The sequence below is a fragment of the Podarcis filfolensis genome, assembly GCF_964270895.1.
Source record: "Podarcis filfolensis genome assembly, chromosome: 9".
Lineage (NCBI taxonomy): Eukaryota > Metazoa > Chordata > Lepidosauria > Squamata > Lacertidae > Podarcis > Podarcis filfolensis.
The window spans coordinates 67,824,602-67,848,222 of NC_139610.1; the positions used below are offsets into that span (position 1 = coordinate 67,824,602).

At 47.1% G+C, this 23,621-nt stretch overlaps 1 protein-coding gene and 1 long non-coding RNA gene across 3 annotated transcripts in view; both read left to right on the forward strand.

The window, feature by feature from the left end:
• Positions 1-9,387, forward strand: part of LOC310742539 — a 44,040-nt gene extending 34,653 nt beyond the window's left edge. Inside the window, exon 3 of the long non-coding RNA XR_014538530.1 lies at positions 9,165-9,387. This is a non-coding gene — a long non-coding RNA (uncharacterized lncRNA). The remainder of the gene's footprint in view (positions 1-9,164) is intronic.
• Positions 9,388-12,382: 2,995 nt separating this feature from the next.
• SCARB2 (scavenger receptor class B member 2) overlaps positions 12,383-23,621 on the forward strand; it is a 38,468-nt gene continuing 27,229 nt past the window's right edge. The window contains exon 1 of one of the 2 annotated variants that reach the window (XM_083571498.1): positions 12,383-12,827. In XM_083571498.1, coding sequence (XP_083427624.1) covers positions 12,711-12,827 — 117 coding nt within the window. In that variant the 5' untranslated portion in view covers positions 12,383-12,710. The remainder of the gene's footprint in view (positions 12,828-23,621) is intronic. The other variant, XM_083571499.1, reaches the window with a different exon arrangement.

Genomic DNA, 23,621 nt, shown 5'->3' on the forward strand with positions numbered 1-23,621 from the left:
GAGAGAAGGTATTCCTCCCTCATAGTACTAGAACTTGGAGATGTTCCGCTAAGCTGAATGTTGGATGGTTCATGCCAGGCAAAAGAAAGCACTTATTCACACAGCACACAGCTAAGCTGTGGACTGGCTGGATGTTGAGGAAGGGTGGGAGACACCAGCTAGGGAACCCCCAGGGGAAGAAGGCTCCGAGCCAGGGGACGGGTGGTGGGATGACGATGAGTGTTCAGAGGGAAAAGAAAGGGAAGACAGGGAGGAGGAGGTGTCAGAAGCTGAAGAGGCAACAGGGTTTAGTGAGCAGGAAGAGTCTGTGTCAGAGAGAAGTCCAGAATCAGAGGCTGGAGAGGAGGGAGACCAGGAGACAGAGATGAGGCCAGCTGCTGAATAAATCAGGGAGTCTTCCTTTCCTGCTGTGACCAGCTCCTCCCCTCCCTACTCATCTCTCAGAAAACACAGAGAAATGAAGAGGGCTGAGCAAAGAGAGACAAGACAAAGGAGCCTTAGGCTGCTGGGGAAGGAATCTGGGGAGGAGCCTCGCTGAGGCAAGACCTGAGCCGCTGTGCTCATTAGGCCTGACACTCCTGTGCAGGTCCTGTTTTGCTCATAAAGAGTTAACTCCAACTTGCTTGGTGTGATTTACTGCTGGCTTGCTCCTGTCAGTTATGCACATTTTTGACATTTCACTTACTTTGCATAATGCGGTCTGCAATTTGTAATGTCTTATACAGGACAAGGAGTTGTGCAGGACAAAACTGGAAATCTTGTTCCACTATCCCTGTGGTGTCTGAGAGTTTAGCAAGCATTACCCACATATTATCAAGCATATTTTGCACCTTGATGTATATTCTTAGATAGATGGATACTATACCCAATACCACATTCTGGATTGTAGTTTTCTTGTGTTGCTGTAGAATGGTAACCTACAGAGAGGCCTGATTATGCATGTATGCTCTTCAACTGATGCTGAAATAATTCCATATCTCATCTGCTAACAGGTTCTTCTACTCTGTATTATTGTACGCTGCTCAGGCTGATATACTTGAGCTGCCAGTTTCGCAACTAGAAGTTGCCTGTAGGTGTTAACAGTGAAATAATGCAAATGACAGGTGAAAAGGGAGGGGTTTTTATAGAAAGTATCATTAAGGAGTTTCCCCTGCACATCTGGTTTGCTGACCCTTGAATCTAACGCACTAAGACTGCGTTATTACATACATTATTACATACAGAATTAAGTCACACAAAACTCAGCTGGAACTTCTAAATAAAGATGACTAAGATTTCTCTGTGGTTTTCTTTGCCCCCTTTGGACTAGCATAAGACAGGGACACAGGTGGTGCTGTGGGTTAAACCACAGAGCCTAGGGATTGCTGATCAGAAGGTCGGCGGTTTGAATCCCCGCCACGAGGTGAGCTCCCGTTGCTCGGTCCCTGCTCCTGCCAACCTAGCAGTTTGAAAGCATGTCAAAGTGCAAGTAAATAGGTACCGTTCCGGCGGGAAGGTAAACAGTGTTTCCGTGTGCTGCTGTGGATTAGCCATGCTGGCCACATGACCCGGAAGCTCTTTGTGGACAAATGCCGGCTCCCTCGGCCTATAGAGCGAGATAAGTGCCCCAACCCCAGAGTCGTCCGCGACTGGACCTAATGGTCAGGGGTACCTTTACTTTTACCTTTAAGACAGCGAGGCCAGTTAGTGGCTATGAAAACAGCCTCTGAGCCAGGCCTTTGTCTTCTCAATAATGTTCCCCTTTGTGAAAATGGTTCCACTACCAGCCACAAATAATTGCTGCTCTCAACTGTGTTATAAGAACGGCAGCTTTAAGCATGTGTGCTCGAGTTTACTTTTTCTTCCTCCCTCCCATTCCTTTTTCTTTGTGTGTCACATCTTTTTAGACTGTAAGACGGAGTGCAGGGACTGTCTAAATACCGATTTCTGCATGCCGCTTTTTGTCCAAACAATGGGGTATAAATGCTGTAAGTAGACAAATAAGTCGTTGGCAGCAATAATATTAAAAGGGACAGGACACACGTGGCAGATGGTGAGGCTGAGGCAACAAAGAGAGAGGCTCGTCTAAAACCACCTAATAAAAGTGGCTGAGATATTATTTGGCTTAGGTACTTCATAGCTCCTAGTCTTAAGCATGATATTATAAATTAAGAATATAGGCATCCCCTGTGTTCCAGGCCCGCACGCGTAGGTGACATTGCATAAAGTGGGGAGCACCCTCTAAACACCCTTTAAAGGCCCTCTTTGCCATTCTCCAATACATACCAAAAATGCTGTCTCCAAAAATATCCACAACTAGAATTGAAGCTCTGGGGCCAGCAGGAGGCTGGAGGATGTACAGGGAAGCAGCTGCTGAGCTACCCACACACCAGCTGTTAAGCGGGGAGGCTGAGCAGCGTAAACAAAGTCCCGCTGTGCCTCTGGTCTCTTTGGGGCTTCCTCCACCTTCACTGATATCCTCTTTGAGCTCCGGGGCAGATCTCCTTGCAAACAACGAGGACTCTCTAGCTCTCTTGCTCTCGCGTCATTTCCAGCTTTGAATCAAATTATTTTATTATTTCCCGGTGCTGTGCAAATACCGTATTTTTCGCTCTATAGGACGCACCTGACCATAGGATGCACCTTGTTTTAGAGGGGGAGAACAAGAAAAAAAAATCTCCCCCTCTCTGCTCAGCGCCCCTTCAGCAAAGTGGCAGGAGAAGCGGAGCCCCTTCCATTTATCCTCCCGCTTGGCTGAAGGGGCGCTGCGCAGCTCTCCTTCTCTGCTGAAGCCAGGAGAGTCTTGCTCTCCTGGCTTCAGCAAAAGGAACCTGAAGCCTGCGGAGCGCAGCGGGAACTCGCGCTGCACTCCGAAGGCTTCTGGCGGATATCCATGAAGCCTGGAGAGCGAGAGGGGTCCCTCTGTGCTTCGGAGGCTTCGCGTTGCTGTCGCTGAAGCCAAGGAGCCTGCATTCACTCCATAGGACGCACACACATTTCCCCTTAATTTTTTGAGGGGAAAAAGTGCGTCCTATAGAGCGAAAAATACGGTATGTGGTTGTGCACGTAAGTGTTGCCTGTATAAGAGCCATGCTGGATCCTACCAAAGGCCTACCTAGTTCAGCATTCTGGTCTCATAGTGACCAACCAGATGCCTATGGGAAACCTACAAGCTTTACATCAGTGTTTGCTTTTCTTGTTTAGAGGCTGAGTTGAGCACAAGGCACGCCTGTGATATTTTCATCTCTTCACAAATATGCTGAGCTCATTATCTATTCTATCTGTGCCTCATCGAAACAACAATTTTAAAAAATGAAGAGACTTGCACACACCCTTTTCACACTGCAGTTAGAGCATGGGTATGGCATGTGGATACATGTTTGTGAATAAAATCTCTAACGTCGCGCCTTCAGATATAGGTTTGTGGCTGCCAGCAATCTCACCCACATATTAAAGAGCGACTCTCCCAGGCTGCAACACGAAATAAGTCGGCAAGCCTGGAAAGGTTCACTTGCCAGCAAGGTGCATCAAACTTAGTGGAACATACATCCAATGAAAAATGCACACTAGTGTCTGGGTCTACTTATTTCATGCAGCGGTTGCAAGGGTGAGTTAGGCGTGGGAAGCAACACGCTAAAAAATGGCAATGTAAAGGCCTTTTATTTCAAAAGAAAAAAATCAAGACATAAGTCGTTTTGGTTCTGCTAATCTGAGAATGTTTATTAGGGGAGCTTATCCTAGTGCTGAACAATTATGTTGAGCAAAATTACTATCCAGACAGGATTTATGGCGACGACTGAGAACAGGTGCGGCATGCACATATAAAATTATCCCATGCTGCCTTCATCCTTCTTGAGTGCCCTATTGGAAGGGAATGTCAGCTCCATTGGTGAGGTGGGCTTTTCCTAGCATTGGGACATCTTGGGAGGTGGTAGACTCTCCTTCCCTGGAGTTTTTTGAGGTTGGACAGTCATCTGTTGGGACGCGGGTGGCGCTGTGGTCTAAACCACTGAGCCTCTTTGGCTTGCCGATCAGAAGGTCAGCGGTTCGAATCCCCGCAACGGGGTGAGCTCCCGTTGCTCGGTCCCTGCTCCTGCCCACCTAGCAGTTCAAAAGCACGTCAAAGTGCAAGTAGATAAATAGGTACCGCTCCGGCGGGAAGGTAAACGGTGTTTCTGTGCGCTGCTCTGGTTCACCAGAAGTAGCTTAGTCATGCTGGCCACATGACCCGGAAAAACTGTCTGCGAATAAACGTCAGCTGCCTCGGCCAATAAAGCGAGATGAGCTCCGCAACCCCAGAGTCGTTCGTGACTGGACTTCACTGTCAGGGGTCCTTTACCTTTTTAGTCATCTGTCATGGATGATTTAGTTGATATTCCTGCACTGCAGGAGGTTAGACTAGATGACCCTCAGGTTCCCTTCCAATTCTATGATTCTATGATTCGGCATGCTTGCACTGATGAGTTGCCAGCCCTGCCTGAATATTCGGGATCCCCCGAGGCAGCAACAACAGAGACAGTAAAAGCTAATGGTAAAGGGAGCCCTGACCATTAGGTCCAGTCGTGGCTGACTCTGGGGTTGCGGCGCTCATTTCGCTTTATTGGCCGAGGGAGCCAGCATACAGCTTCCAGCATACGCCGTTTACCTTCCCGCTGGAACAGTACCTATTTATCTACTTGCACTTTGACGTGCTTTCGAACTGCTAGGTTGGCAGGAGCAGGGACCGAGCAACGGGAGCTCATCCCGTCGTGGGGATTCGAACTGCGACCTTCTGATCGGCAAGTCCTAGGCTCTGTGGTTTAACCCACAGCGCCACCCGCGTCCCTAACAGAGACAGTACTTTTTTTTTAAGTCTTAACATAGACAGTACTTAAGACTTAAAATAATAATATGTCACATTGAATTTTATTCTTAAACTCAGGGGTGCCACCCCTGCACAAATCGCTCAGCACTCCTGCCCCCAAAGCAATCCCCCATCCCTTGTCACACCCCGCCAAACCCCACACACTGCTGGCCCATTAGACCAGGGGTGGGGAACACGTTTTGGCTCCCACCCCATAGGCCAAGCTTGACAGCCAGGAGGGGCAACCCACAGGTCTACCATTTAACATAACTTCAGTGTCGCTTGATTGGCAGGTGGGTTGCCCAAATCCCAACATTGCTTTGAAAGCACGGGGAGGGTTGCAAACCCTGCCCTGATCCGGTTGACCTTTTGCCATCCTCCTCCATCTTTTGCTTTGCCCCCCATACATGGCAGAGGGGCAAAGGAGTGCCAACCCCAACTCCCCCACCAAATCCCCCAGTGCCCATTGGAACTCACCAAGCCTCTCGCCCCCTCCCCATAGAGCTTCTCCCATGGGTGTCATGGGCCAGGAGTCAGCTTCACCTGTTGAGCAGCAGCCTGAAGGAGCAGAAGGTGATGTGATTCCACCTCCTGCTGATCAGCCTTCTTGCTCCTGAGGAGAACTGGCTAGCTCCAGCTTTCTTAAGCAGGGTTTCCAGTCTCAGTCAGTTGCTGGAAACAACATTTGTGCTTCCTTGCTGCTTCTTGGTTCTCGTGACCTTGGACCCTCAGCTTTCTTGACCCCCAGATCGTCTGACTATGTGAACTGAGATAGCTGATAAAACTTTATTCGCATTTGGCATTTTTGTTAGGGATTGTAGGAAAAGACCTGCCAAGGAAAATAAAGAATTTATTTATGTACGCGGCAACGGCGGCAAGAGTCTTCATAGCACAAGGATGGAAGAATTAGGAAACCCCGACAAAAGAACAGTGGCAAGAGAAATTGATGGATTGTGCAGAACTGGCGAAATTGACATATAAACTGCGAGACAAGGACAACTGTGACTTTAAAGAAGAATGCAAACTTTTTACAAACTACTTAAAACAACAACAAAATGAATTGGACTCCTTGGCAGGTTTTAAATAAACATACACAAATTTATTGACTGTTAATATAACAGATAAACAATTTAAGGATTTTCATAATTTTACAATAAGCAGAGAACAACATATGTTAAAAAATCAGAGAGAGGAAGTCTTGCGGGGGAGGGTTTTTTGGGGGGGAATTGGGGGGGAAATGATGAAGATGATAAGTTATCTTAATTTGTTATATTATTAATAAAAATTATTTTTTAAAAAAAACTTTATTCACATTAGCCAGGGCCCATAGCAACAGTAAAACATTACAGTATATGCAGAAAAGGAAATTTGATATAAGAGCACAATTTAAAGTCCTGAATCAGCAGTCAGTTAGTAGCCCTTATTCTGATTGCCCCTGCTATGAACCTAGCAACCTTTGCTGTTATCTGCGCATTTTGATCTGATAGAAGAAAGGACACTGTGGCAGTGGTTGAGTGCCCTGTTATGGTTAGTACGAGTGGGGTGATAATCTCGTTCCTTAGGTCTTTGTAGAGAGTACAAGACAGGAGGACGTGTGCCGCTGTTTCGGTGCTACCATCTCCACAGGGGCAAAGACGTTTCTCAGGCGGGATCTTTTGGAATCGACCCTCAAGTACCGCAGATGGCAAAACATCCAGTCTTGCAAGTGTAAAAGCACGTCTGTATTTAGGGATAATAAGTTTGTGCAGATATGGGGGCCAGAGAATCAAAATGGAGAGGTGGAAAATGAACATACCAAGGGCAGAATTTCCTTATAGTGGCCAGCTTGTTCTGACGCTCAATATCTTTTAAAAGGTAAAGGTAAAGGGACCCCTGACCATTAGGTCCAGTCGTGACCGACTCTGGGGTTGCAGCGCTCATCTCGCTTTGTTGGCCGAGGGAGCCGGCGTACAGCTTCCGGGTCATGTGGCCAGCATGACTAAGCCACTTCTGGCAAACCAGAGCAGCGCACGAAAACGTCGTTTACCTTCCCGCCAGAGTGGTACCTATTTATCTACTTGCACTTTGACGTGCTTTAGAACTGCTAGCTTGGCAGGAGCAGGGACCGAGCAACAGGAGCTCACCCCGTCGCGGGGATTCGAACCACCGACCTTCTGATTGGCAAGTCCTAGGTTCTGTGGTTTAACCCACAGCGCCACCCTCGTCCCTCAATATCTTTTAGACGTTGACCAATTAGACTGTTTGCTTTAGTAGGGCCCATGCTTTAGTAGGGCCCATAGTGAGTAGGTGTTGTGGGGATAGGCCACAAGAGTGAAGTTTTTGATAGACGGTTTTATACATGAACTGAGAAACTCCTGACCTTAGGACTGGACTTGACATTGTATATGGACTCTGCCTCCAGGCAAGTACCTCACCTGAGACTTGGCTGGTTGGCTGGCTTCTCCCTCTGCTGAACTTAGCCATGGTTGGGAGCACCGGACTATGACCACGAGGGTCACAGAGGAGAGGACTATTGATGGCTAGCAGCTATGATGGCCATGCTCTGCCTCCACAGTTGAAGGCAGCAATGCTTCTGAATGCCAGTTGCTATAAGCCATGCTAGGGGAGATCGCTCTTGTTCTTGAATCTTGCTTGTGGGTTTCTTTAACACTAGCAGTAACATCTAGACCAAGGGAGCGTCTCAGCCCAGTTCTTGAGTTTGTTTAAAATCTAAAACAGCTTATTGTGTATTCCTTTCTTTGAATTTGTGCCATTTAGGTTTTATAAACCTTTTGGTAAAGGCAACATTAGAATTTTTACAGCTGAGTCCTCAACTCTTTATTACTGTGCTTTGCTTACTTTAAGTCGGGCTGTGTCTAAAACTTGCCATTTAGTTTTTCAAAACTTTTTTGTAAATTCAGGATTAGAAACTGTATCTTTGAGTCCTCAATCCTTTATTACTGCGCTTTGCTTCACCTAGGCTGAGCTAGGATTATAATACTTCAGATTTTTTGGGAGTTCTACCCCCTTTTTTGAATTTTGGTCATTTAAGGTTTATGATATTTCTATTTTCTTCTGAGGAAACTGAATAGTTCAGTGAAACGAGGTTTGTAGCTGGCATCCAGTTAAGGCTTAGTTAAATTTTAGGTTTTTCTAATTTTTTCCTTTAGTTTATTTCCATAAAGATAATATTTCTAGTTGATTACTTATCGTTTCAGGGATTTTCACAGTATTTCATTTGTTTTGTGCAATTTCTCGGTTCTGTGACTGTCTTTTTTCTACTATGGGTTTCCCACAGGCATCTGGGAGGCCACGGTGAGAACACAGTGCTGGACTAGATGAGCCACTGCCCTGATCCAACAAGCTCTTCTTCTTATATTCTTTTGAGGAGGAGGAGGATGAAGGCACGAACAGGTGTGTCCAGGCACACCACACAAGAACAGTCGCGACAGGTTGTGGCTGCTCTGTCCTGCTCTCCCACAACCCACCACTTGTCCTCTGCCAACTTGTCCAACTTACAGGATTGTAAGTTGTTTATATGCGCAATGATGGCAGCAAGAATATTATTGGCAGACAAAAAATGGAAGCAAGAACAATTACCGACGAAAGAGGAATGGCGTATGAAATTGATGGACTATGCAGAACTGGATAAATTAACAGGAAGGATTCGAAACCTGCTGGACCAGAGATTCTTAGAAGACTGGAGTAAATTTACGAACTATTTGAAAAGTAATTGTAATGAACAGATAATGCTAGTAGGGCTGCAAGAAGTTTTGTAAGGATGATTATTTGAAATATTGCAAGAAAGACTATGAGGAGGATTATTCGTTAATGATAATTAAGAGTAATAGAGAATTTATAGTAATAGAGAACCACCTTCTAGTGCTGCTGTGATAGCCTGGCAGCTCTCAGAAGGCTATCCCTTAAGCAAACTAAGGCCCGGGGGCCGGATCTGGCCCAATCACCTTCTAAATCCGGCCCACGGACGGTCTGGGAACCAGCGTGTTTTTACATGAGTAGAATGTGTGCTTTTATTTAAAATGCATCTCTGGGTTATTTGTGGGGCATAGGAATTTGTTCATTCCCCCCCAAAAAATATAGTCCGGCCTCCCACAAGGTCTGAGGGACAGTGAACCGGCCCCCTGCTGGAAATGTTTGCTGACCCCTGCCTTAAGCTTGTAGTTCTCTGCGACACTTCTTAGCAGCCCAGCAGCCTCCTGCATGATGGCAGTCTTAGGGAAATACATAACAGGAGATTTTCGGAAAGTAACAAGAGACATTTCACTGCCGCGTAGGCTATAAGAAAATAGTATTAAAACATAACATGCAAGTCTAATGGTTTCCTGCTTCTTTCTGACTCCAGGTCTGCAGTGCATTCTGACAACAAATCATTTAAACATTTAAAAGATGCGTATTTTTCAGGATGGAAAACAAACAGCAGGGAGATGGATAGAAAACAAATCAGCAGGAAGATGGTTTGGCTTATTTCCTCCTCCTACCTCCCCCATCTCTGTCCCGTGTAATGATCTTTAAATCTACTCTGTAACCATTAATGCTTCATCAATAAACAACAGACAGGTAATTTATTGATCGTGGCTGTCCTATTTTTGTATATCAGCTCATATACCCTAAAAAGACAGGCCATATATTTTCTCGCTATTATCTCTTAGCCCTGCCTAGGACTACCATTGCATTCAGCCATTTGGCTCCATTTCTGCTACTAGAAAGATAATTTACATCTGTTTGGGGGTATTTTAATGGCTGTAGAGGACACAGCAGTCTTCCACTTCTGTTATGTACTGAGTTGAGTAGGATCCAGAATGCAGCAGTCTGATTGGTCCTAGAACAATAGGATTCAGAATGCAGCAGTCTGATTGGTCCACAGGAGTCACCCAATCCAACTCCAGGTGGAAGTGAATCCGCAACCTGATTGGCCTACAGGAGAATCCCGGAATTAGCCAATCATGTGGGGCCCATTGTGTGAATAATGTATATAAAGCAGACATTTCGGGGGAACTGGCATTCCTCACTACTATGAGCTGAATAAAGAGCATGAAATCCACACTCGACTCTGAGTATATTTCAACTTCCTTGCCTGAAAGTTTACGATCTGCAACAATAACAGATACTGATACATATGTTCAAGAGACAGGGTGAGGCAAGACAGACACCCTTTGAACAGGAGATATGACAAGGCCACAGCAATTTGGGGAAATTTTGTATGGTTTCCAGAAAAGAGCTAGCTCAGTTTCTTTTTTCCTTCACAACGGGGAAGAATGGCTTTGATACGCAAAGAGGCGGTGGAATGTTTCTCCCAGGTCTTGACAATGCTTTCCTACAAGCTTACATTGATCTGTTCTTGTATCACTTCCTTCACGAGTGGGAAAGCATCGAATGTCGGGTGGGGTCTGAGTGGGGAAATGTCAGAAAGCAAAAAGCCCTTGCCTCTGCTTCCTCCAACATTCTCATCACCCAAATGTCTGCCTTTTGGTTTGTTTCAAAACCCAGAGGAATAATCACAGGACTGCCTAATAGGGTTCCTTCCTCAACAGCAAACCATCCTGGACCCTACAATCAGCTGGTGAGATCTTTTTGGTGGTGCCCCACTCGTGTTGACAGATCTGCAAATACCTGTTCTATAAACAACACAAGAAAAGCCTGCTGGATCAGGCCAGAGGCCCACCTTATTTTTAATTTTATGTTGAATAAGCTGCTTTTAAGATTGTGTAACATGGTTTTTGAATATTTTGAATATTAACATTGTATTGTAATAGTTTCAACCAACCCTGGGACCCTATGGTGCAGGGTCACCATTTATAATATTCAAATATTGCATTTTAAAATATTTTAAGGGCTGTCACATGGAAGATGGAACAAGCTTGTTTTCTCCTGCTCTGGAGGGTAGGCCCAAACCAATGGCTTCAAGTTATTAGAAAGGAGATTCAAACTTGGCATAAGGCAGAACTTTCTGACCGTAAGAGCTGTTTGAAAGGTCTCCCTTGTGGACTCTCCTTCCTTGGAGGTTTTTAAGCAGAGGTTGGATGGCCATTAGCCGAGATTCCTGCATTTCAGGGGGTAGGACTAGATGACCCTCGGGATCCCTTCCAACTCTACCATGCAGTGATTCTATGAAATAACAACAGTCCAGTACCAGGGCCGGATTTAGGTTTGATGAGGCCCTAAGCTACTGAAAATAATGGGGCCCTTTATATGTCCAGCTGTCCTTTGTCAACAACAAATTGTCACAGTTTTTTTGTGTTGAATATATGCCATATGGTAATTTATGGACCTAATAGGTATCTAAAGCCATTGGCACATAACAAATAAGAGCCTACACAACACAAAACACAGTCGCTGTATGTAGGTTTTATTTTATTTGTTTTTTATCTTATATTTTAGAAATGTACATTGTTGTTTCTTCCCCTTTAAATTTTTTTGGGGGGCCCAAGAGAGTGGGGCCCTAAGCTATAGCTTGTTTAATTTATACGTAAATCCGGCACTGGAAGTACCCTGTTCTCACAGTGGCCAACCAGGTGTTTCTGCGGGAAGCTCGCATGCAGGACTTGAGTACTGTATTTTAATATTTTGTTGGAAGCCACCCAGAGTGGCTGGGGAAGCCCAGACAGATGGGCAGGGTATAAATGTTGTTGTTTAGTTATTTAGTCGTGTCCGACTCTTTGTGACCCCATGGACCAGAGCACGCCAGGCACTCCTGTCTTCCACTGCCTCCCGCAGTTTGGTCAAACTCATGCTGGTAGCATCGAGAACACTGTCCAGCCATCTCGTCCTCTGTCGTCTCCTTCTCCTTGTGCCCTCCATCTTTCCCAACATCCGGGTCCTTTCCAGGGAGTCTTCTCTTCTCATCAGGTGGCCAAAATATTGGAGCCTCAGCTTCAGGATCTGTCCTTCCAGTGAGCACTCAGGACTGATTTCCTTCAGAATGGATAGGTTTGATCTTCTTGCAGTGCATGGGACTCTCAAGCAGAGAGTACAGTGGTACCTTGGGTTAAGTACCGGTACTTAATTCATTCCGGAGGTCTGTACTTAACCTGAAACTGTTCTTAACCTGAAGCACTTTAGCTAATGGGGCCTCCTGCTGCCGCCGTGCCACCGGAGCACGATTTCTGTCCTCATCCTGAAGCAAGGTCTTAACCTGAAGCACTATTTCTGGGTTAGCGGAGTCTGTAACCTGAAGCGTATGTAACCCGAGGTACCACTGTATAAATAATAAATTATTATTACTATTATTATTATTGAGCGCAACCAGCGTCTCTCCCCACTTGGGAGATTGCCAGCAAGCGTGAAGAATCTGCAAAAGATCAACCTGCCAAAACTGAAAATCAGGGCTCTGCAAAGAAACAAAACACGAGGCGATCCCCGCGTTTGTGTGGAAGGGAAAGTGCAGGCCGTCGCCGGCAGCGCAGATAGCGGAAGAAATTGCGTGACTAATCCGGCCAGTGTTTTCCTTGGATGGGGAAAGCAAGTCGCGAGGCCTGGCCGGAGGTGAACAGCCAAGGAGCAACACCCAGGCCGCTTCTGGGCTTCCCTACCAGCTGACCGCCTCGCCCAGCGCTGAGCTCATCCCGGGCAGGCGCAGCAGCCGGTGCGCCTTGGGGACCTGGGTGGCCTCGCTGGGTCGTGCGCCTTTTCGGGAAACCGAAACCGAAGCGCGTCGCTCCGCCCCAAAACAGCCGCCTCCGCCGCCCCTCAGGACCCGGCTTCTTTCCCTCCGCCTTCTCGGGCCGAGGGAGGCGCTTGGCCGGGAGGCAGCGCCTGGTCGGCCCTGGGCTGGGAGCGCCCAGTGGGAAGGGCGCGGAGCTCGCTCGCTCGCCTTCTCCGCCCGGCGCATTTACGCAGCGCCCTCGGCCCGGCCTAGCCGCTCGCTCTCTCGCTCGCCCCTCTCGCCGCCATGAGGAAGCTCTGCCTGGGCACGGTGGGCGTGCTGTCCATGACCCTGCTCATCGCCAGCGTCGCCCTGCTCGTGGCCCGCGTCTTGCAGAAAGCCGTGGAGCTGCAAGTCCGACAGGTGAGGAGCGGGCATGGCCTCGGCGCGCAACTGCTCGCATTCACACGTTACGCTTGAAGGAGGGTTGGGGCCTTAGGGTTGCGCTCAGGTGGTTGGGGTGGGGGTGGGGAGAGATCGTCTGAAGGCTTATCTGGGGATTGTTCTGTGTAAGCTTTGACCTGCTGTATTTTTAAAAACAAAAACAAAACGCGCCCTTTAAAATTCCCTCCCATGTTTGTCTCTCTTTGGTACTTCGTCACTCTCGGGACAGAACTTTTTCTCACCATCCCTTCCCATCAAACATACGGCACCATCTCCAGGGGATTTAAAAAATAATAATTATTTGCAGGCAATAATTATGGGAGAAGACAATACGCGGGGGAACACATGACTTCCCGTTAAACGTGGATGCTGTTTGTATTTATCACTTGCAGAAATTAAGGTGTTCATTGAGGGGTATTGAAAAGTTCACTGTAAAATAGAAGGAAAGAGAGGACAGGGAATCAACACCTACCCAAGTTGTGCAGTTGCTTTGCTTTCTTTTTTTAGTTTAATTTTTAAATTAAGTGTATATTCTAAATTGTCAAACATAAATTTAACCAAACTTAAAATATCAATGACTTCACTTCATTTTGCGCAAGATAAATCCCTGCGTATTTTATATAAACTAAACCATTCAGTAGTCCATTATTATATCCATCAAAACTTATTCACACTGTTGAATTTATCGTAATGCTGCCCATGTTTTCAAATAAACACAATTTTCCTCCATATATTCAATAAACATTTTCCAATCTTCTTTAAACGTGTGTTCTTCCTGTTCACTAATTCTATATGTTAGGTCCGCAAGCTGCCCACATTCCATCAGTTTAAGTTGCCAATCTTCTTTAGTTGGGACTTTGCTCGTTTTCCGTTTTTGAGCTAACAAAATAGGAGCCGCGATAGTGGCATACATAAATAACCTTTTCCAACATCTGGGAATTTCCGTCTGAGTTATTCCCAACAAAAAGGACCTTGTGGTTTTTTTTTGGGGGGGGGAGTACTTTTAAACATTTTTTTCAAGCTTCTTAATTCTTATTAAACTGCCCTCATGTATAAAACGATGGCACAAGGAAAGCAACACAACTCAGGAATAGATCTTTGCATTTTCATCACAAGCCTTGTTTCTCCCTTTGTTGCGACAGCAGCTCCTTCCCCTTATACATGGCATAAATTAAATCAGTCAGCTCTTGGAAGCCAGTATTTCTGTGATGGAATCCCTGCTCCTCAAAGCTAACGCCACTTGGGTTGCACAACATGTGCCTTCCTTGGTTTTTCGTCACAGTTGCCCAACACTTAATGACTGGCAGGTAATGGTGTGAACTTACGGCTCTGAAAAAGTTCTATGTTCAAAGCTGTGCCAGATGCTCTTGACGGATCTTGGCCAGGCATAGGCAAACTCCGGCCCTCCAGATGTTCGGGACTACAGTTCCCATCATCCCTGACCACTGGTCCTGTTAGCTAGGGATGATGGGAATTGTAGTCCTAAACATCTGGAGGGCTGGAGTTTGCCTATGCCTGATCTTGGCCCTAGTGGTTAAGCTGTGATAGCTCCTTTTTATGACCTTGTGGTTGATTGACATACATGTGTGAATTGCCCCTGAGCGTTAGGGTACTTGGTGGTGAGCGAACGGCACTCGGCACATCCTCAGAGGCAGTATGTTCACATAACATAGTTCCGTTCTGTAGATCTGGCATAGTTTGGTGGTTACCAGTGTGAACTCTGAAGCGGGGGAGTCTTGATCAGCTTTCCTCACTGCCATGAACTCACTGCCATTATGAGAGAAGAAACACTGAATCGTAGAGGTGGAAGGGACCCCGAGGTGCAGGAATCTTTTGCCCAAATGAGACTCGAACCCAGGACCCTGAGATTAAAAGTCACATGATTTGTTAACTGAGGTGTCATAGTTTATTATGCAGAAACAGAGAGGTTTCTCATAGAGGTTTGCACTTAAAAGCATGAGATGAGCAGAGAACTGGGAAATGCTCGGCAGTGGTTTGGGAAGAGAGGTAATGTACACAGTAATTAATCTAGGAGTCAGGGAGGGGAATCGTAAATGCCAAATAGAATACTTAGAAGGAAACGCATGAAGTAATTTCACAGGCGGAAAAGGGGCCCCAGCCAGATATTTAGAGGGAGAGAGTTTGTTTAAGTAACAAGATTTATATACTGCTTAATCAAAATAGCCTCTAAGCAGTTCATGTAAAACAATATGAAGTTCTACTTGGTCCTACTTATGGGTTTCCCACTCTGAGAACAGGATGCAGGAATAGGTGGCCACTGGCCTGATCCAGCGGGTCTCTTATGTTCTTGCACATCTCTCTCCTGTCGAGAGATACTCCTGGATGACAGGTACTTTCTGTCGGCCTTCTTTTATTTAGCATCAGAACAACTCGCCATTCCAGAGTTGTTGTAAAAGTCTGTAATCTAATACCTGAGCGGTACTTTGAACTTTTAGGGCAAGAGCTAGACAAGTACCGGTATTAAACTTGTGTCAGTGTATGTTGCTAAGCTCTTATACAAAATACCGTGGACTCTCGGGTTGCAAACGTGATCCGTGCGGGATGCATGTTCACAACCCGCAGTGTCCACAGCAGCGCGTCTGTGCATGTGCGGGTTGCAATTCGGCGCTTATGCGCAAACAATGCGCAAAGCGCAATTTAGCGCTTCTGCGCATGAGTGACCGCCAAAACCCGGAAGTAACCCGTTCCGGTACTTCCAGGTTTCGACGGTCCGTAACCTGAAAAAACGCAACCTGAAGCATCTGTAACCCGAGGTATGACTGTACATGTGTACAGTATATGTATCTGTCGGTGTAGGTCAGGGGTTGAGAACCCCTGGGGGTCCTCTGTCTGGCCCCTGGGACTCATCCCAGGCCACCCCCCTCACCAGCCCTGATCCTCACTCTTCTGGAGTGCTTCTGCCGGGCACAAGTCCTTGAACTTTTGAGAATTCTGCTTGCTTGCTTACTGAATGGATGGATGGATGGATGGATGAAGAGGTTCCTGTGTGTACATGTAAGAGCTCTAGACTTTTGCACGGATGTAATGTGGGCTGCTATGCAAATGGAAGAGCAGAACCCTTTGCCCCCTTCTCTTTTACCTGTGACCCTTCTAGCAGGCCCTGTACGGTTCCTTGTGAGGAAATGCAGGCCATGGGCTGGAAAGGTCTCTCTCTCCCCCACCCCCAGTGTACGAAGCAGCAGTATGAGCAAGCACCTAAACTTGAAACAAGGGGTGTGGTATGAGTGGGTGAGAGTTGAGAGCCTTGGGTGAGAAAACAAAAATTAAGAGTCCCGTGCTCCGCCAACTGAGCTACGAATTATTCTATGTGGTTTATGCTGTGTCTGTGACGTTCCATTCTGTTCCACCATGTTACCGTTGTTCATTGTTTGCAAGCCACTTTGGGATTCATTGGAAATGAAAGCGGCGTAGAAATGTAATAAATCAAATCTTTTGTCCCAGGGTATGATCCAAAGGAACATGAGGCCACTGACTTACTGAAGCTAAGCAGGTCTGGGTCTGGTCAGTGTTTGGATGGGAGACCTTCTCAAACAGCAAACACCGCCTCAGGTTCCATAATAAATAATAATACAGTGGTACCTTGGGTTAAGTACTTAATTTGTTCTGGAGGTCTGTTCTTAACCTGAAACTGTTCTTAACCTGAAGCACCACTTTAGCTAATGGGCCCTCCTGCTGCTGCCGCGCCACCGGAGCACGATTTCTGTTCTTATCCTGAAGCAAAGTTCTTAACCCGAGGTAATATTTCTAGGTTAGCAGAGTATGTAACCTGAAGCGTATGTAACCTGAGGTACCACTGTACGTTTTTATTTATACCCCACCCTTCCCGGTTCAGAAAACCGGGCTCAGGGTGGCTAACAACAAATTTAAAACACTTAATTGATGCAACAAAAACAGCATAAAATACAGTATAAAATGTGAATAACAATAAATTCAGACTTCAAAAATCAATTCAGGAGGAAAATCCATCCAATAAACATTAGATGATCACCAGGGCTAGCTGGCTAAATTAGTTCTATTTGGGCAGCGAGGAGACCAGGGGAGAATTAGCTGTGGGATCCCAGAGCGGGTAATCTTCATAAAAAGGGGAGGGGGAGGGAAGGAAGGGGAATAAAAGATCAGGCTAAGTTCAAGTTGAAAGCCAGGTGAAATAGCTCTGTCTTACAGGCCCTGTGGAAGGAAGTGAAATCCTGCAGGGCCCTAGTCTCGTGGAACAGAGCATTCCACCAGGTCGGAGCCATCGCAGAGAAGGACCTGGCCCTGGTGGAGGATGATCTGACTTCCTTAGAGCCCAGGACCTCTAAACTTATTCATGGACCTTAAGGTCCTCTGCGGGGCATACCAGGAGAGAGATAAATGAGGGAATAAAGGAGAGGTCTAAATGAAGGAGGAGGAATAGGGAGGAATTCTGAGTTATATAACCTGGCAGCTTTCAGCTCCACTGTGATCTCCAGATTGTGTGGGGCTCCCTGTCTGTGAGTGGACAATTTCACCTCTTGGCAAAAGGTTGTGCTTGGTGACTATGGGGTTGTTGCCTTTTGAGAATGGAGGTGACGAAAAGAAAATGGTGGGAGCCCCCGGAGGAAAATTTCATTCCCCTCCTTTTCCTTCTCTATATGTTATAAAAAAGCAGTGTTTGAAATTAGCCAGGGGCCAGGCGCATTTTGCACCTGGCTTTCAACCACTTGTGACCAAGTGAAGATGCCTTGGGGCCAGGATGGTGCCTGATGCCTCCACCATCTGGAGATGCATGCCTTGAATCTGGACTGCTTTCACACACTAGCAAGACATCCTGAAGAATTCTATCGGTTATACGTATTTTATCTGAACAATGGGAATGAATTTCTGGAACCAAAATGCTTTTCCTGTGCAGCCTGAGCAGGAGCAGTCACCATTAAGAAAAAGAAGTCAGAACAGGTCGATATATACATGGACTGTCCCTGGATCAAGCGACTTTTCATCTTGAAGTTCTCAAAGCTCTTAACCTAGCTCAGGGTTGTCACCTGAACCAGCTGAGAATCAATCACAGTCAGTCCATTATTTGAAAAACAAGACTCTAGAACCGTCCTGCCCCCAGAGGCAGACTAGACATTCCATTTTGGTGACTGTAACCTTGGTTTAGGAGCCATTTAGCATCTTGAGCTTCTAACACTGCTGGAAAACAACGGCAGATGAAGGCTACTCCTCTCAAGTACTGCTTGTGGGTTTCCCAGATGCACAAAGAGGAACTGGGACCTGTTGACCACACAGGCCTTTGGTCTGATTCAGAATAGCTCTTCTTGCATTCTCAAGTGCAGCTGTTGATGTAGTTGCCTCAACAGTAGCCATGTCGGGGGTGTGTGTAGCCTAGACATGTGACCCTTTTGTCACATGAGCACCATGACACAGGATCCGATCCCAGAGAATCGGCAAATATGCTGCAGAGATAATGTGCAAAAACTGTATCTTTGTAGCAGTGTTAGAAACTCAGATGCAGTCATACCTCATGTTACATCCACTTCATGTTACGTTCTTTCAGGTTACGTCCCACGGCGACCTGGAAGTACTGGAAAGGGTTACTTCCGGGTTTTGCCGCATGCGCAGAAGCACAAAATGACGTTGCGCGCATGCACAGAAGTGGAGAATCGCAACTCACACGTGCGCAGATGCGCCACTGCGGGTTGCGCTCTTTTCATGTTGCGAACGGGCCTCTGGAACGGATCCCATTCGCAACCAGAGGTACCACTGTATAGATAAGCACTTATACTGAGTCAGACCCCTGATCCAGCTAGCTCAGGGGTTGGCAAAGTTTTCATGGCTTGGGCTGGTTCACGGTCCCGCAGACGCTGCAGTGGGTCGGAGTGTGTGTGTGCGCATGCATGCGCAAACACTATTTCCGGTGTGGAGGAGGCGTGCACAGCTTCCTGCAGCCAATGGGAAGCCGGACAGTGCCGTGGAAGGCAGTCCCCGCTCTGCTCCGCGCCAGTTTAGCGCGGCGCACGGGAGCCCACCAAGCAGGTGGCGGGGGTCCATGGGCCGCTTAAACGACCCCCATGGGCCACTTGTGGCCCATGGGCCTTAGGTTGCCGACCCCGAGCTAGCTCAATACTGTCTACTTGCTGGCTGGCTGCCGCTGTGTCCAGAGTTTTGGACAGATTTCTCTCCCAGCCCTTCCAGGGAGTGCTTTTGGGACCTTCTGCATGCAAAGGAGGTGCTCTGCCACAGGTAAAGGTAAAGGGACCCCTGACCATTAGGTCCAGTCGTGGCCAACTCTGGGGTTGCAGCGCTCATCTCGCTTTATTGGCTGAGGAAGCCGGTGTACAGCTTCCGGGTCATGTGGCCAGCAGGACTAAGCTGCTTCTGACAAACCAGAGCAGCGCACGGAAACGCTGTTTACCTTCCTGCCAGAGTGGTACCTATTTATCTACTTGCACTTTGACGTACTTTCGAACTGCTAGGTTGGCAGGAGCAGGGACCGAGCAACGGGAGCTCACCCCGTCACGGGGATTCGAACCTTCTGATCAGCAAGTCCTAGGCTCTGTGGTTTAACCCACAGCGCCACCCGCGTCCCACTGGAGGGGTCTTCTAAAGGGCATCTACTTTATCTGCATGTGATTTCTGAGGCCCTCACATGCAGTTTAGACCTACTTTGGCACTGCCTCCAAGTTAGCAGTGCTGTTCCGTTGTGAAGGTGTGGTTTATGTGGGCGAGCAATGTCAAAACGCAACCTGGTCAAACACGTTCCTCTTACTGCAAGACTGGGTTCTCTGCTGCTTATCTTTTTCGCCCATCACCCTTATTTGGGTTTCATGTGTCCCTGCTTTGTGCAAAATCAAGCCATGCATCTAATGCATCCTTTTATGTGCCAGGTTCATTCGTCAGCTGAGGAAGAACCCGTTTGTAACCTCTTCCACCTTCGCAGACTTCTGCTGCTATCTGCACGGACTTGTTTGCCGTTTCCTGCTCTGTCCGATGAGAAAAAGAGGCCTTTGTTTTTTCTGAAGCAGCCTCTCTGAGCCTTCTGGAATGCAAACAGAAAAAGGCATCTTGGTCCATCAGAAAAACAAAATCTGCAACAGGACAGTAGCATTATTAGGAACAACTAACATTTCACAAAATATCAAGCAAACTTTCAGGTTCTTCAAAACCTGCCATCATGGTTAATTGTTTAGCAGATTTCCCTTAACTTTAAGCCTGATGAAAAGTCACATGATGGAGACCTGAAGGAGGTTTGAAGACTTAAGTAGATTAGCCTGTATTGGGTGATAGCAGGATTGTACCAAGGCTGTTGAGAGAAAGAAACAATTGTGGCAGACTCTCTAGTATTTTTTTAAAAGAATATAAAATCCAGCCTTTCCTCATGCCCATCTCTTAGCAAAATACACAGGTTCCTTGTGAGGCAGAAAACAGAAGTAAAGAAGAAATAAGGCTGTCTTTTATATTTGCAAAACTGGAGATGACTTGTAAGGTAAAGGTAAAGGTAAAGGGACCCCTGACCATTAGGTCCAGTCGTGACCGACTCTGGGGTTGTGGTGCTCATCTCGCTTTATTGGCCGAGGGAGCCGGCGTACAGCTTCCAGGTCATGTGGCCAGCATGACTAAGCCGCTTCTGGCAAACCAGAGCAGCGCACGGAAACGCCGTTTACCTTCCCGCCGGAGTGGTACCTATTTATCTACTTGCACTTTGACGTGCTTCCGAACTGCTAGGTTGGCAGGAGCAGGGACCGAGCAATGGGAGCTCACCCCATCGTGGGGATTCGAACCACCAAACTTCTGATCGGCAAGTCCTAGGCTCTGTGGTTTAACCCACAGTGCCACCCGCGTCCCAGAGATGACTTGTAGTTGGTGCAATAGGTAAAAAGCTTTCAGATAGTAACTTTCTCCATTTCTGTTAAGGGAGTTGTTCATGGGAAGATGGAGCAGCAGGCTTTATGGCAAACAGCTTTCTTGAATGTGGGAGAGGTTACAGGAAAGGTGAACGGGATGGGGGAGAGAGTATGAAGTTTAAGTTATCATTTTTCTTGGGAATTCCAAGCAGGAAGTTTGACTGGTTTGGTTAGATGTGGCTGTTTGCTGAGGACCATCTCATTTATGCCCACCTGGCTATCTCACTTGTTAACGTCCAAGGTGGTCCTTCAGTATATTACGAAAGCTAGACAGCAAATGCCAGATTCCCTCCTTTGCAAGGAGGGAATTCCACAACTCAGGGGCCACAACCTCTCCTGGAGTGGGAGGCTTTTTAAAAAGCTGTTTCGAACTGCAGGTCATGTTTCTTAATAGCGCTTGTAGAACAAGGCGCTGCAGAATATATTATTATACAATGAAACTCATTAAAGCCACTAAAAGCAGCCGAGCCCAGATTCTGTGGCACAGATTTTGGCAATCAGCACATCTCAAGACGTGCGCTTGAAACCTAAATTTGAAAATTGAAATGAGCTACTAAGCACAATAGAGTTTCATCTCCGTTGCAGTGGCATTGGGACACACCCTTCAACATAGAGAATAATGGAAGCTGCCTTCTATGGTGTCATACTATTGGTCCATCTTGCTCACCATTGTGTACACCAGGGATGGGAAAATCTCTCGCCCATGGACCTTTCACAGCTCAGTCGGTATAGAGCATGAGACTCATAATCTCAGGATTGCGGGTTCACGCCTCACATTGTGCCAATGGTTGCTGCATTGCGGGAGGTTGAACTAGAGAAGGTCCTTGTGTTATCTCCCAACACTACAGTTCTCTGATTCTATGAAATCTGTCCTACCAGGCCGTTTCCCCCAAACTTTACCCACCTGCCCTGGCGTTATATGCGATGTCAGGTACGGGGGCAAGTTGAGATGTGTCTGGATTGGCTGGGCACACTTCTGATCCCTGCAGGAAGCAGGATTGAACTCTCTACCTATCACCAGATGAGCAGGGAGTTCAGGTCCCTCTCGCCTGTCATAGTTGGCCAATGGGTTGCTGGGAGAGAGAGAGAGAGATGGTCTGCCAGGTGGAAAATGTCCCCAGCTCTCTTCTATATGGATTGGTAGTGCTCTCGGGAGACATTCCATGTCCTACTTGGAGATGCTGGGGATTGAACCAAGGGACGCGGGTGGCGCTGTGGGTTACAACCACAGAGCCTAGGGCTTGCCGATCAGAAGGTCGGTGGTTCAAATCCCCACAACAGGGTGAGCTCCCATTGCTCGGACCCTGCTTCTGCCAACCTAGCAGTTTGAAAGCATGTCAAAGTGCAAGTAGATAAATAGGTACCACTCCGGCGGGAAGGTAAACTGCATTTCTATGCGCTGCTCTGGTTCGCCAGAAACGGCTTAGTCCTGCTGGCCACATGACCCGGAAGCTGTACGCCGGCTCCCTTGGCCAATAAAGATGAACACTGCAACCCCAGAGTCGGCCATGACTGGACCTAATGGTCAGGGGTCCCTTTACCTTTGCCTTCTTGCATTCAGAGCAGATGTTCTAATCACTGGGCTATGAGTAGTTCATGGGACACTAATAAGAAGGCACAAATGAAGGTTGCCAGCACCACCTGCCCACCTGATTGCTTCCCATACTACTAATTTGGCATGCAATAGGAAGTGCGGGAAATTCCGCTGCGAAAGGCATCCATCTAAATGGAATCACTTCTGAGTAATTCACTTCCAAGCAGCGTAGATCAAGAAGAGGTTTTGCCAAAGGCCAGATTTGATAGTAGTCAAAATAACTGACATTCTGGGGGGTCTCCAGCATATTATATTCCTCCCTTTCAGGGGGTTGGACTAGACCATGCATGGCCAAACTTAGCCCTCCAGATGTTTTGGGACTACAACTCCCATCATCCCTAGCTAATAGGACCAATGGTCAGGGATGATGGGAATTGTAGTCCCAAAACATCTGGAGGACCAAGTTTGGCCATGCCTGGAATAGGCGATCCTCAGGTTCCCTTCAAACCCCACAATTCTATGGCTATATCTTTGAAGAAGCGCTGATAAGCGGAGCCAAGGCGTTTCTGCACTTGTTTTGAATTAGCTCAGTAAATGGCATTGGAATGTTTTGGAAAGTCTGGTGGAGGTCCGCCCCACAGCTTGCTCCACTTGCGATCCCCACCCAACCCAAATAACGCCTCTCACCTTATGCAACCGCTAAGCTCCCTTTTCGTCTTCCCAACCCGCTTCTCTGATTCTGCCATCCCTTGGGCCCCAGCCAATATGGCCAGTGATCAGGAATTATGGGAGCTGTAGTTCAGCAATAGGGTATATTGGGTGTTAGGGGAGAGGAAAGTACCTCTGATGGGGACATATCATGCTTCTTCGGAGGTAGTTTGTCCACCTTTGATCCCACCCTGTGCTCGGCTCTCACCAGTAGCTCCTAGAAGCCGTTGGCAGGTGACAGTGGCCACACCCCAGGAAACGGCTTTGACTGACCAGCTAAACCAGGTGAGGGTAGCTGATGGGTCTCAAACCCTCAGTGTGTTAGGGATTTCCCCTGCATGCAAAGATAGAATTGAGCAGATGAAACTAATAATAATAATAAAAATTAATAAATTTTATTTATACCCTGCCCTCCCCAGCCAAGACCGGGCTCAGGGCGGCTGACACCAGGCATAAAAACAATTGATTAAAATACAACTTAAAAACAGGATTAAAATATAACATTAAAATGCAGCCTCATTTCACTAGAAACTCAAATCAAAAACTTTTTGGGGATGAAAACGTCAAATCTTCACCAAGGCCAACTATCCAGACTGGTCCTATGTGGGCCAGAAAAAAGCCAGGGAAGTCCCCAAATAGGAGTGCCAT